At 48.5% G+C, this 13,634-nt stretch overlaps 1 protein-coding gene across 2 annotated transcripts in view; it reads right to left on the reverse strand.

Moving 5' to 3' along the window:
• The window catches only part of TFDP1 (transcription factor Dp-1), a 129,202-nt gene extending 116,512 nt beyond the window's left edge, over positions 1–12,690 (reverse strand). The window contains exons 1-2 of one of the 2 annotated variants that reach the window (XM_077296940.1): positions 12,379–12,690; positions 5,699–5,758 (exon numbers count right to left, since the gene is read on the reverse strand). In XM_077296940.1, coding sequence (XP_077153055.1) covers positions 5,699–5,710 — 12 coding nt within the window. In that variant the 5' untranslated portion in view covers positions 5,711–5,758; positions 12,379–12,690. Of the gene's footprint in view, positions 1–5,698; positions 5,759–12,207 lie in introns of both variants that reach the window. The other variant, XM_077296941.1, reaches the window with a different exon arrangement.
• Between the last annotated feature and the right edge of the window lie 944 nt (positions 12,691–13,634).

A 13,634-nucleotide genomic window follows, 5' to 3' on the forward strand; every position in this document is an offset into this window, starting at 1 on the left:
GTGGACCTCTTGGTTTACAAAAGTGCAAAATGTAGCCAATTAGAGGCCACAACCCACAACGGTCAAGTACCGTACTCGGCATACTCGCCGTCACCTGCGCCTACAGCAAAGCTACTGATACCAGCTGTATGGCATGTGAGCACCAAGTCTTCTGTCTGGTTGTGGTGCCAATGTGCTGTAAATAGAGGACGGCAGGAGCATCAAAGATAAATCGATGGGGGAAGCAAATAAGAATTTTTTTTTTTTCAAAATAGATAACCCTTTTTAAGCTGCTAGCAGAGCGTAGCATTCATGCTTACCCATTTTTATAGTTTTTCTTCCTAGTCATTTGAACGCCATCCTTTTACAAAAAACATACAGCTCTGACTGACAAAAAAATGAGACCACTGCAGAGTTTTATAAAAATCAGCTTCTCTACCTGTCTGACAGCCCTTCCATTCCAGTGTCAGTTAAATTCCAACCAGACTACACCTCATTCTACTTAATGTGCTTCTGATTAGGTGATCTCCTTAACCACATCTTATTTAACGAGAGAAAGTATAAAAAAAACCCTGCTGTGGTGTTCACAATCCTCTTGCAATAGGACAAGTTGGATGGCAAAACAAGTGCTAGTAATATCCCAAAAGTAATAGAATGAAAAAATAACAACCATGCCAAAGGAGATGAAAAGTCTTGAGTGAGGAGAAAAATGGCTCAATTCTGGCTTTACTAGCAGAGACACAGTGAGCGTCATGTTGCCTGCATCCTTAAAAGGAACCTGTCACCCCCAAAATCGAAGGTGAGCTAAGCCCACCAGCATCAGGGGCTTATCTACAGCATTCTATAATGCTGTAGATAAGTCCCCGATATATCCTAAAAGATGAGAAAGAGAGGTTAGATTATACTCACCCAGGGGCGGTCCCACTGCGGTCCGGTCCAATGGGCGTCGCGGTCCGGGGCCTCAACAGGGCAGACAAAGTATGCCTGCGCTGGAGCCACAGCGTGAAAAGAAGAAGAGGACGTCCTTGTAAGAAGATGGGAGGCCCCGAAACGCGACGCCCATCGGATCGGACCGCCCACCCAGGTGAGTATAATCTAACCTCTTTTTCTCATCTTTCAGGATACATCGGGGGCTTATCTACAGCATGTTGTAGAAAAACCCCTGATGCTGGTGGGCTTAGCTCAACCTAGATTTTGGGGGTGACAGGTTCCCTTTAAAATGTCTAAGACAGCAGTCCATGACAACAAGATCAAGCAGCAGACATTGGGGACAACAAAGCTACAGACCGAGAAGGAGAAAACTACTCTCCACTGACCAGGATGACCGTCATCTTATTCGAATGTCACTCAGCAACCGCAGGATGACATCAAGTGACCTACAAAAGGAATGGCAAATGGCAGCTGGGATGAAGTGCATGACAAGAACAGTTCGTAACAGGCTCCTAGAGGCAGGGCTCAATCATGTAAAGGTAGAAAAAAAGCCTATCATCAATGAGAAGCAAAGGAGAGCCAGGCTGAAGCTTGCCAAAAACCATAAGGATTGGACCATAGAGAACTGGAGTAAGGTAATCTTCTCTGATGAGTCTAATTTTCAGCTTTGCCCAGCATCTGGTCGTCTAATGGTTAGAGACCTGGAGAGGCGTACAAGGCACAGTGTCTTGCACCCACTGTGAAATTTAGTGGTGGAGCGATGATGATCTGGGGATGCTTCAACAAGGCTGGAATTGGGCAGGTTAATCTTTGCGAAGGACGTATGAATCAAGTCGCATACAAGGTTATCCTGGAAACACAGTTGATTTCTTCTGCTCAGGCAATGTTCCCCAACTCTGAGGACTGGATTTTCCAGCAGGACAATGCGCCATGCCTCACAGCTAGGTCAATGTGTGGATGAAGCACCACCACATCAAATCCCTGTCATTGAAAACCTCTGGAATGTAATCAAGAGGAAGATGGATAGTCACAAGCCATCATTCAAAGAAGAACTGCTTAAATTTTTGTACCAGGAGTGGCAAAAGGTCACCCAAAAGCAGTGTGAAAGACTGGTGGCAAGCATGCCAAGATGCATTAAAGCTGTGATCAAAAATCATGGTTATTTCACAAAATATTGATTTCTGAACTCTTCCCGAGTTAAAACATTTGTATTGTTGTTTCTAAATGATTATGAACTTGTTTCTTAGCATTATTTGAGGTCTGCAAGCAATGCATTTCTTTGTTATTTTGACCACTTCTCATTTTCAAAAAATAAATACAAAATTTAGTGCTTGGAAATTCGAAGACATTGTCAGTAGTTTATAGAATAAAAGAGCAATTTACATTTTACTCAAAAATATACCTATAAAGAGAAAAATCAGACAAAACTCAAAATGTTGCAGTGATCTCTTAATTTTTGCCAGAGCTGTAGTATGACTTCACTTGTTTCTATACTAGGCAGAATTGAGATCTGCAGACTTTAACTGCAAATCACTTAGGGAGAAAACAAAGGTCTCTTTTGCTTTCCTCTGTGAGCAAACTTCTTGCAACCTATACTTCTGGGAGCCATTGTTTCAAAAAAAATGCCCGAAGATTTGTCTCACTTCTCAGTAAATATACAAGAGATTCATAATCTGTTCTAATCTTGTCCTATCTACTATCAGAAGGAAAATCTGGTCTAGTGAAACGGTTCAAAATTACTAATATTTAAAGTGGATGTCTGGCCTTGTGACAATGATGAGCGCTCCCTAGATATCCTCACTATAAAGCTATTGGAAGTCTGACACCATGCAGCATCATCATAAGCTGCTTTTAGCTCCAGACATATATTAAAACTAATGCAGAAAAGTGATGGTACAGTGCCGTGCAATGTGCAGTGGTTGGAGCTGAGAATTGCAGATCAGCTCTTGCTGGAAAGGTGCTGAGCTGCAGTTCTCGGCAGGGGCCACTGCACAATGAAAGGAGCCATACGCTTCAGAGGTTACTGGAGCTGAAAACAGCTGGACTGTCAGACCCCCACCAACCTGATATTGACGACCTGTCCTAACAAAAGGTGAACAATATCAAATAGCTTGACAACACATTTAATGACCTATGCCTATATACAAATCATCGCTTGCACATCTTTTTACATGAAAGCCTTGTGTGGTAACCAATGGAACTTATAAACTATTCCAGTAAAATATTCCATCAATTGTTTTAGTTAAAACACATTATATATATATATATATATATATATATATATATATATATATATATATATATATACATATACATATACATATATATATATATATAATTGTCTAAGGGGTACTTCCGTCTGTCTGTCTGCAACTTACGTCACGGAAATCCCGCGTCGCTGATTGGTCTCGCCAGCTGCTTGTCATGGCTGCCGCGACCAATCAGTGACGGGCACAGTCCGATTAGTCCCTCCCTACTCCCCTGCAGTCAGTGCCCGGCGCCCGCATACTCCCCTCCAGTCACCGCTCACACAGGGTTAATGCCAGTTTTAACGGACCGCGGGTAACGCACTCCGTTAACGCTGCTATTAACCCTGTGTCCCCAACTTTTTACTATTGATACTGCGTATGCAGCATCAATAGTAAAAAGATCTAATGTTGCAAATAATAATAATAAAAAAAAGGTTATTCTCACCTTCCAACGACGCGCACTGTCCTCGGCAGTGCAAGCAGCAGGTTTCGGTGCCAAGGATGCTATGCGAGAAGGACCTGCCATGACGTCACGGTCATGTGACCGCGACATCATCACAGGTCCTGCGCTCATACCAACCCTGGGACCGTAAGCTGCCGTGTGCACCGCACACAGGTGCCAGGACTTCAAGGGGTCTTCGGAAGGTGAGTATATGTTTATTTTTTATTTTAAGTCTTTTTTAACCACGCATATAGTGCCCACATTGCTATATACTACGTGGGCTGTTACATACTGCGTGGGCTCTGTTATATAATACATCTCTGTCCTATATACTATGTAGCTGGGCAATATACAACGTGACTGTCCAATATACTACGTGGCTGTGCAATATACTACGTGCTCTGTGTTATATACTATGTAGCTGTGCAATATACTATGTGGCTGTGTCGGTTCTGTTATATACTACGTTGACTGTGCAATATACTACATAGCTATGCAATATACTACGTGCCTCTACAATATACTATGTGGCTGTTATATACTACGTGGCTCTGCTATATACTACGTCGCTGACCAATACACTACATAGCTGTGCAATACACTACGTGACTTTGTTATATACTACGTGGCTGTGCAATATACTACGTGGCTCTACAATATACTACGTGGGCTGTGTTATATACTACGTGGCTCTGCTATATACTACGTGGCTGACCATTATACTACATACCTGTGCAATACACTACGTGGCTATGTTATATACTACGCGGCTGTGTTATATATTACGTGGCTGTGTTATATACTACGTGGCTGTGTTATATACTATGTAGCTCTGCTATATACTACGTACGCTTAGTTACATACTACGTAGCTCTGTTATATACTATGTCGGTTGTGTTATATACTACGTCACTGTGAAATATAGTACATAGCCTGTGCTATATACTACCTACATATTCTAGAATACCTGATACGTTAGAATTGGGCCACCATCTAGTAAACATAAAATAGGCATTTAAAAAACATTTACCCCTAAAAGACCGAGCCATTTTTGTTTTCGTGGTTTTATTATTCCTCCCCTTCTTCCAAGAGCCAAAACTTTTTTTTTTTTTTTTTTTTTTTTAAATGGCAACCTAGCCATGAGGGCTTATATTTTGTGTGGACGAATAGTAGTTTTGAGTGACAGTACTTTACAATGTAATGTACTGAAAGTAATAGAAAAAATATTAAGTGTGGGGACATTTAAAAAAAAAAAATAATCAGCCAATGTTTATTGTATTTTTTCTTCTTTTATGGTGTTATGTTAAAATGACCTGGCAGCATGATTCTACAGGTCACTACAACAGCAGCAATATCACACTTTTAAAGTTTTTTTGGTGTCCGTTACAATTTCTGACACCCAGAACCATTTTTCCATCGATGGACCTGTGAAGGCTGGCTTTTTGGGTGCCGAGCTTTAGGTTTAGATGGCACCATTTTGGAGTACGTATGACGTTCAGAACGGGTTTTGGTTTTTTTTGTATGTTGTGGGATGTAAGGCCAGACACTAAAAAGAGTCATTTCTGGAATTTGAAGGGGGGTGTTTTTATCCATGGCTTCATTTACCTTATAGGTTAACATATTTTAGATTGGAATTTTACGGATGCAGCAACACTATGTATAAGTGAAAAAGGGCTATTTCCAGTCTTAAAAAATGAAGTCCTGTAATTCTAAAGTCGGGTGACCACAAATCAGACTCGTCTTTCCAGCACAAATCACAGATACTCAATGGAATTAGTATTTGGGGAAATGGAACGTCACCATGTTGTGCAATCTAAGGAGTCTAAAAGCAACGGAATTCTGATGTAAACTGCACAAAAGAAAACGCTTCATGACGAAACATAATAAATGTGGCGCAAGTCACTATTTGGACTTAAAGGGGTGTAAGCCTGGGAATTGTTCAAGAAATAAAGTGGACCCATCACCTCCTGGAAAACTTAATGCACTAAAGACCAACATATAAAATTATATATATAATATATATATATATATATATATATATATATATATATATATATATTTAAAATATTTCCTATTTTGGCAATTAAAAGGTACTTACATCTTTTGCCATGTTACCAAATATGCAGAAGTAAGCAGGATTGCCACCCAGTTGAAACGTCTGCAAAAAAATAAAATATGAAGAAATATGGTCAACTTAAAAAAAAAAAAAAAAAAAAAAAAAAAAAAGAGTAAAGTCAAGTCAATCTATTTAGAGCCAAAGTAGGGATGCCAGCCAGAAGAAAGTATTCACAAGTTCTCGAAAAGATCCTTGTTGCAGCCATGTGATTTTCTAGGCCACATGGACAGCAACATTCAGTCTATGAAATTAGTTTATGGAAGAGAACTTGTCTCCTGATGTGTTTCTTAGAGCACTCGTATGTCCCAATCCTGTTATTCCACCTACAAATGTTATTACAAAATGAACAACTGGTGCATCCCTACTCAGCCCGACACATGAGCAAGTAATTAATTTATACATTTCTATGACGGATAACAGGAGCAGCAAAATGTTAGAATCTGAGAGCACCATAATGCAGGAGCAGAGACCCTGATTCCAGCAATGTGTCACTCACTGGCTTGTGGTTTGCTGTTACTTAAAAAATCCCTCAACGGTGCTCGTAAATACAGATCTGTCTCCAATATTCCCTTTATTTCTAAACTCCTGGAGCTCTCGGTCCACTCTGCTATCTCTCAGATCACTTTCTACTTGACCCTTTACACTCTACTGAAACTGCCCTTACTAAAGTCTCTTATGATCTACTAACCGCTATAACGATTACAACTCCGTGCTGATTCTCCTGGATGTCTCTGCAGCATTCGACACTGTTGATCACAAACTCCTCCTCACTATGCATTGCTCTATGGGCCTCACGGACACCTCTATGACCGCTCCTTCACTGTATTTTTTTTGCTGGTTCCTCTTCCCCTTACTGTCGAGGTTCCTCAAGGCTCAGTCCTAGGCCCCCTCCTCTTCTCCTTATATACTGCCCCTATTGGATAGTCAGTGACCATTTTGGTCAAGGAATAAAATGGTCCGACTCAAAATATATAATAAATTGGGCTCAGTAATACAATGCAGGATGTGCTGTAAATGTTTTCACAATAATTTGGGAAAGTTATGAAATGTCCTATAAATGTGTTCTGTTCCTGATCTAAGGATCTGGTCTGTGAGATGAATCTGTGCTGCACTTTATGTACATGCTCAGTAGTGACCAGTGCTGTGGAGTCTGAGTCAAGGGAATTGAGGACGGTTTGGTTACCGACTCCACAGCCCTGACCCGAACTTCCCACTCCCATCTCCCAGACTTCACGTGTGTTACACCAACTTTGGAAAGTGCTGTGAAATATGTTGGCGCTATAGAAATAAAACTGATTATATTATTAATCAGCGTTTTATCAGCAGGAGCTTATCACCACAGGACCAGCGACCACACAACGACTTACCAACGATCACGGCCAGGTCGTATCGCTGGTCGTGATCGTTGGTAAATCGTTTTGTGTAACGGTACCATAAGTGTCCCGTGCCTCCTAGTCCAACCCTGCCTGCTACCACCACTGATTAGCAACTGTCACTATACAATGTACACAGAAAGCTATGAGGTGGGCGATGTTAGACACAGATTAACAAGTTAGCGCTGCTCAATCTGCTGCAGAGAAAACTGCAACCTTCAAAACTGCTGCTCCCAGTATTTTAAGTGATATATCACTGGAATCTGGATCTTTATTCCTACCTCATGGTGCTGTCAATTACAAAATTGTTGTTTCAAAAGGAATATATTTATTCAAACAAATGAGCCGATACTTTCTTCCGCTCAGATAGAATGTGAATGCTGCAGCTGATTAACAGACGGTGATTGGCTGCAGCTCATGTTCTATTCCCACCGGATACTGACCCAAGCAGATGAGAAGGAAACTGCAGGGCTGAGTATGGAAGGGTAGCACCAGTCCTCCATGAGCCCATAAACACGAGTTATTCAGTAGTGGAAAATACCTTTAAAAAGGTACATACAATTAACCTCATACTGTATTTTCAAAGCAATGGTAGGAAACACATCTGGAAGAGCGAGAGGTCTGGATGCACGGACAGCTATACAGAACCAGATACCTCTCTTGCAAAGCTCCACTTCAGAAGAGGCTTTCATCATTATGTGGTTGGGTAAGTAACTGGACCATCTGTTTTCCTGCCATCACTCAAACTTCCGGCGGAACATACAGTCAGCTGTGTAAATGAAGGTAATTTATTCATAATGCTTATTTAGTATCCACCATTGCTGTATTCTGTACATTCGTCTCCATTTCCACTGGGATTAATCTACTTTACCTTCTCTAGAGGAACAGATGCACCCACTTCAATACATTTCATAAGAATAGGGTACCAAGTCAAATCTGAGTGTGGTCCTGTAGGGCCAGCCACCGAGACGGCATGTTGCCCTCATGATCGCCTTATGCTCATGTGGGTTTCCTGCTCACACATTACAAAACGCAATGCATAGGAAAGCCATGAGCACTATCAGAAGAGAGAGGGGGAGAGACTACCGATTTCCTAGATGTTATGAGCAGGGCTATGGAGTCTAAGCCCATTTTGGTGGAGTTGAAGTCATGGAAATTGAGGAGTCGGGAGTCTGAGGTTTGGCTTACCGACTCCACAGCCCTGGCAAGGCTGTGGAGTCTGAGTCGTGGAGCTGGAACCCATTTTGGTGGAGTCGGAGTCAAGGAATTTGAGGAGTTGGAGGTTTGCCTTACCAACGCCACAAGCCTGGTTATGAGAAAAGTTGAGAATCGTAACATGCCCTGTATACTGTGGATCTGCAGGAAAGGCAACAATCTCCAGCAACTCGGGAAGCTCAGGCCCTAGGATCCTGTAAACTGAGCAGGAACTTGCTTTGATAGTAATCAAGCTAAACTTTTCGTAGAGTGAGGCATCACAAACCCATTGTGCCAGATAGCATTTGTTGTAGCTTTCTAGCAGCACTGGATATCTATTGAGTTTTTCGAAGCTTCTTTTTATCTCCTACTGTCAAAAAAATAAAATGTCCCTGGAACAGATCAACTGTCTACTAAAATAAAGTAATTTGATAACCACTGTGTTCCTTGGCGAGGCTGCATCCTCATTGTAAGAATAGCGGCAGGTAGGACACTGGGTGCTCTGTGCTGCAATATCAGACAGAAGAGATACTGAAGTGCTACAAGATATTCATAATAGCGGAGAGGCACTGTAATGCTGTGTGCACACGTTCCGAATTTTTCGTTTTTTTTTTTTTTGCTATAAAAACCACGATAAAACACTTAAAATACACATACATATGCATCCCATCATTTATAATGCATTCTGCAACTTTTGTGCACATGTTTTTCGCAGAAAAAAACGCAGCATGTTCATTAATTTTGCGGATTTCCCACTATATTATTGCATCCCAGAACCTCCGGAAAAAAAAAGCAAAAAATATGCAAAAAAAACACGCATGCGGATTTCTTGCAGAAAATGTTCAGTTTTGTTCAGGAAATTTCTGCAAGAAATCCTGACGTGTGCACATAGCCTAAGACAGTGCTTGCCGTACTGGGAGGTCTGGAGCCTCCTCTAGTTGTTGGTGCCACTGGGGAGTCAGGTTTCCTAGAAGTGATCATAACCTGCAGTTTATTCTATGGCTGCAACATTTAATGGGATTTCGATTTTCCTTCATTCTGATAACACTCACTCTCCCTGGGTCCAACACTGGGTCTCTGCCGCTGGTGACTACTTGCCAGATATAGGTCATGTCAGCAGCACCGCAGCCAAAGGGCCCAACAGATTATGCTATCCGAGCTCTGCGATGGGCTGCAGCCGGTAAGCAGTCACTGGAGCAGTGGCAGAAGGCCAGCGCAGGACACAGGGACGATCAGTAGCGTTAGTTTTTTGTTATTATTATTTTTTGATCAGAAGGTTAAAAAAGGTAAATTGAGAATGGTACTCTAACTTCACTGTTCCTAGAGGTGGTGATGCCCCAACATCATCTTGGTCGGTTTGGTTGAGGCCCCAACAGAAAAAGGGAAGACAATCCATGCAGACTACAATCCACCCACTCAGATTTTCACATGCACTAGGCCTAAAGCCAAACAGCAGGCCGCCGACTGTGTGCAACCATGGAGGTGCAGGATACATGACCAGAAAGATAGGACACGGCTGTCAACCCCTAGTCTATAAACACGCCAATCTCATCCATGCCACCCTTGTGCACCGCTACCGTCACCTCTGAATCATAGGTCACACAGCACTGGGGTCACCCAGGGTCAGGGGATTGTGTATCTGCTCCCCTCCCATCTATCACCCTCCAAAGTAAGACCAGAGCGCTCGAAGCTCTTGCAGGGCGGGATGAGACATCTGGGAGGGAGAGTAATAGAAAAATACACGCCATACACATTGACAGGAGGATGGTGGGCAGCCTCGGACGCCTGACATGCCACACACACTGACAGGATGGTGGGCAGCCTCGGACCCCTGATGTACCCCACACACACTGACAGGAGGATTGTGGGCAGCCTCGGACCCCTGATGTGCCCCACACACACTGACAGGAGGATTGTGGGCAGCCTCAGACCCCTGACGTGCCCCACACACTGGCAGAGGAGGATGGTGGGCAGCCTCGGACCCCTGATGTGCCCCACACACAGAGGAGGATGGTGGGTAGCCTCGGACCCCTGACGTGCCACACACACATTGAGAGCAGGATGGTGGGCAGCCTCTGACCCCTGACGTGCCCCACACACACTGACAGGAGGATGGTGGGCAGCCTCGGACCCCTGACGTGCCCCACACACACTGACAGGAGGATGGTGGGCAGCCTCGGACCCCTGAGGTGCCCCACACACACTGGCAGAGGAGGATGGTGGGCAGCCTTGGACCCCTGAGGTGCCCCACACACACTGGCAGAGGAGGATGGTGGGCAGCCTTGGACCCCTGAGGTGCCCCACACACACTGGCAGAGGAGGATGGTGGGCAGCCTCGGACCCCTGAGGTGCCCCACACACACTGGCAGAGGATGGTGGGCAGCCTCGGACCCCTGGGGTGCCCCACACACACTGGCAGAGGAGGATGGTGGGCAGCCTCGGACCCCTGAGGTGCCCCACACACACTGGCAGAGGAGGATGGTGGGCAGCCTCGGACCCCTGGGGTGCCCCACACACACTGGCAGAGGAGGATGGTGGGCAGCCTTGGACCCCTGAGGTGCCCCACACACACTGACAGGAGGATGTTGGGCAGCCTTGGACCCCTGAGGTGCCCCACACACACTGACAGGAGGATGGTGGGCAGCCTTGGACCCCTGAGGTGCCCCACACACACTGGCAGAGGAGGATGGTGGGCAGCCTCGGACCCCTGAGGTGCCCCACACACTGGCGGAGGAGGATGGTGGGCAGCCTCGGACCCCTGAGGTGCCCCACACACTGGCGGAGGAGGATGGTGGGCAGCCTCGGACCCCTGAGGTGCCCTACACACAGACAGGAGGATGGTGGGCAGCCTCGGACCCCTGAGGTGCCCCACACACTGGCGGAGGATGGTGGGCAGCCTCGGACCCCTGAGGTGCCCTACACACAGACAGGAGGATGGTGGGCAGCCTCGGACCCCTGAGGTGCCCCACACACTGGCGGAGGATGGTGGGCAGCCTTGGACCCCTGAGGTGCCCTACACACAGACAGGAGGATGGTGGGCAGCCTCGGACCCCTGAGGTGCCCCACACACACTGGCAGAGGAGGATGGTGGGCAGCCTCGGACCCCTGGGGTGCCCCACACACACTGGCAGAGGAGGATGGTGGGCAGCCTTGGACCCCTGAGGTGCCCCACACACACTGACAGGAGGATGTTGGGCAGCCTTGGACCCCTGAGGTGCCCCACACACACTGACAGGAGGATGGTGGGCAGCCTTGGACCCCTGAGGTGCCCCACACACACTGGCAGAGGAGGATGGTGGGCAGCCTCGGACCCCTGAGGTGCCCCACACACTGGCGGAGGAGGATGGTGGGCAGCCTCGGACCCCTGAGGTGCCCCACACACTGGCGGAGGAGGATGGTGGGCAGCCTCGGACCCCTGAGGTGCCCTACACACAGACAGGAGGATGGTGGGCAGCCTCGGACCCCTGAGGTGCCCCACACACTGGCGGAGGATGGTGGGCAGCCTCGGACCCCTGAGGTGCCCTACACACAGACAGGAGGATGGTGGGCAGCCTCGGACCCCTGAGGTGCCCCACACACTGGCGGAGGATGGTGGGCAGCCTTGGACCCCTGAGGTGCCCTACACACAGACAGGAGGATGGTGGGCAGCCTCGGACCCCTGAGGTGCCCCACACACACTGGCAGAGGATGGCGGGCAGCGTCAGACCCCCTATACCCCTCCATGTATGCAGGAGGCAGGATAGGCCGTGATTCCAGTAGCCAGGCTGGCACTGCTCCGTGCATATACCCGTGGCGGGAACATTAAAGCCCGCTCCCTCCCGGTGGGGACACAGGCAGCCATGTTAGCAGTGCCCCGGTGCCAGGCTGCGCGGTGGGGTAGGCCGCACACAGCGTGGACTGCACAGATCCGGGACTAGCGCTCACCGTGTCCCGAGCTCAGGGCCTCACCCCGGACACCCGCTCCAGGTCAGCGCTCCGAGCCGTCAGCAGAGGGTGCAGGCCCGCTCATGTGAGTGGGGGAGGCGGAGGAGGGCCAGCAGCTGCGGTGCACGCAGCACACAACACGGCGGCGCTGGCTGCGGCCTAGGCCCGTACCGGAGATGCTGTGCGGGAGGCCGTCACGGGGAGACGGGTGCAGGATCGGGCGGCAGCAGGGGATGCAGCATCCTCAGTGGCCCCTACTTCTCAGCACGGCGCGGGCCCTCTCCACACTGGCCGCGGTCACCGCTGCTCTTCCGTGTCGGCCCGGCTGCTAGGTGCTCGGACCCGGTGACTGTCTCCCCGTATGCCCGCGCACTGCCGCCTTCCTCCCAGGCCCGTCTTCTCTTCCTCCTCTCGCTGTATCCTCCCTTCCCGTCACCTCAAACAAAAAACCGAGCTTGGCGGCGTCTGGCCGACCTGCACGGCGATTGGTTGAAAGGGGTTTCACGTCAGGAAACGTAACTCCGCCCCCCGCCAGCTCCGGTTAGCAGTTCTCCATGCTGTTTGGGTAGAATTGCAGCTAGCAAGTGACGCCATGAGACCTGGCGCGCTGATTGGCCATCCTGGGCGTCAATGAGGAGGAAGGCGTGTTTATGGGAACTCGTGCACGGGTCCGTGACGTCATCAACTGACTGAAAGATTCCTCTGGCTCTGGTCCAGCTGTTCCTGTGTGTCCTGTAGGAGGCGCCGTGCACTGCTCACCTGCTGGACTAGCAGCCCCGACCCTGCACACACAGAGCTACTGCCGGAGCCCTCCCTGCTGCACTGCACCGAGCCACTGCACCGCACAGAGCCACTGCAAGCGCCCTCCCTGCTGCACTGCTGCACCAAGCCACTGCGGGCGCCCTCCCTGCTGCACTACTGCACCCAGTCACTGCAGGCACCCTCCCTGCTACACAGCACCAAGCCACTGCAAGTGCCCTCCCTACTGCACCCAGTCACTGCGGGCGCCCTCCCTGCTGCACTGTGCACCGAGCCACTGCGGGCGCCCTCCCTGCTGCACTGTGCACCGAGCCACTGCAAGCGCCCTCCCTGCTGCACTGTGCCCCGAGCCACTGCAAGCGCCCTCCCTGCTGCACTGTGCACCGAGCCACTGCACCGCACAGAGCCACTGCGGGCGCCCTCCCTGCTGCACTGTGCACCGAGCCACTGCAAGCGCCCTCCCTGCTGCACTACTGCACCCAGTCACTGCAGGCACCCTCCCTGCTACACAGCACCAAGCCACTGCAAGTGCCCTCCCTACTGCACCCAGTCACTGCGGGCACCCTCCCTGCTGCACTGTGCACCGAGCCACTGCGGGCGCCCTCCCTGCTGCACTGTGCACCGAGCCACTGCAAGCGCCCTCCCTGCTGCACTGTGCACCGAGCCAC

This window comes from Ranitomeya variabilis, chromosome 3, assembly GCF_051348905.1.
Source record: "Ranitomeya variabilis isolate aRanVar5 chromosome 3, aRanVar5.hap1, whole genome shotgun sequence".
Taxonomy (NCBI): Eukaryota; Metazoa; Chordata; class Amphibia; order Anura; family Dendrobatidae; genus Ranitomeya; species Ranitomeya variabilis.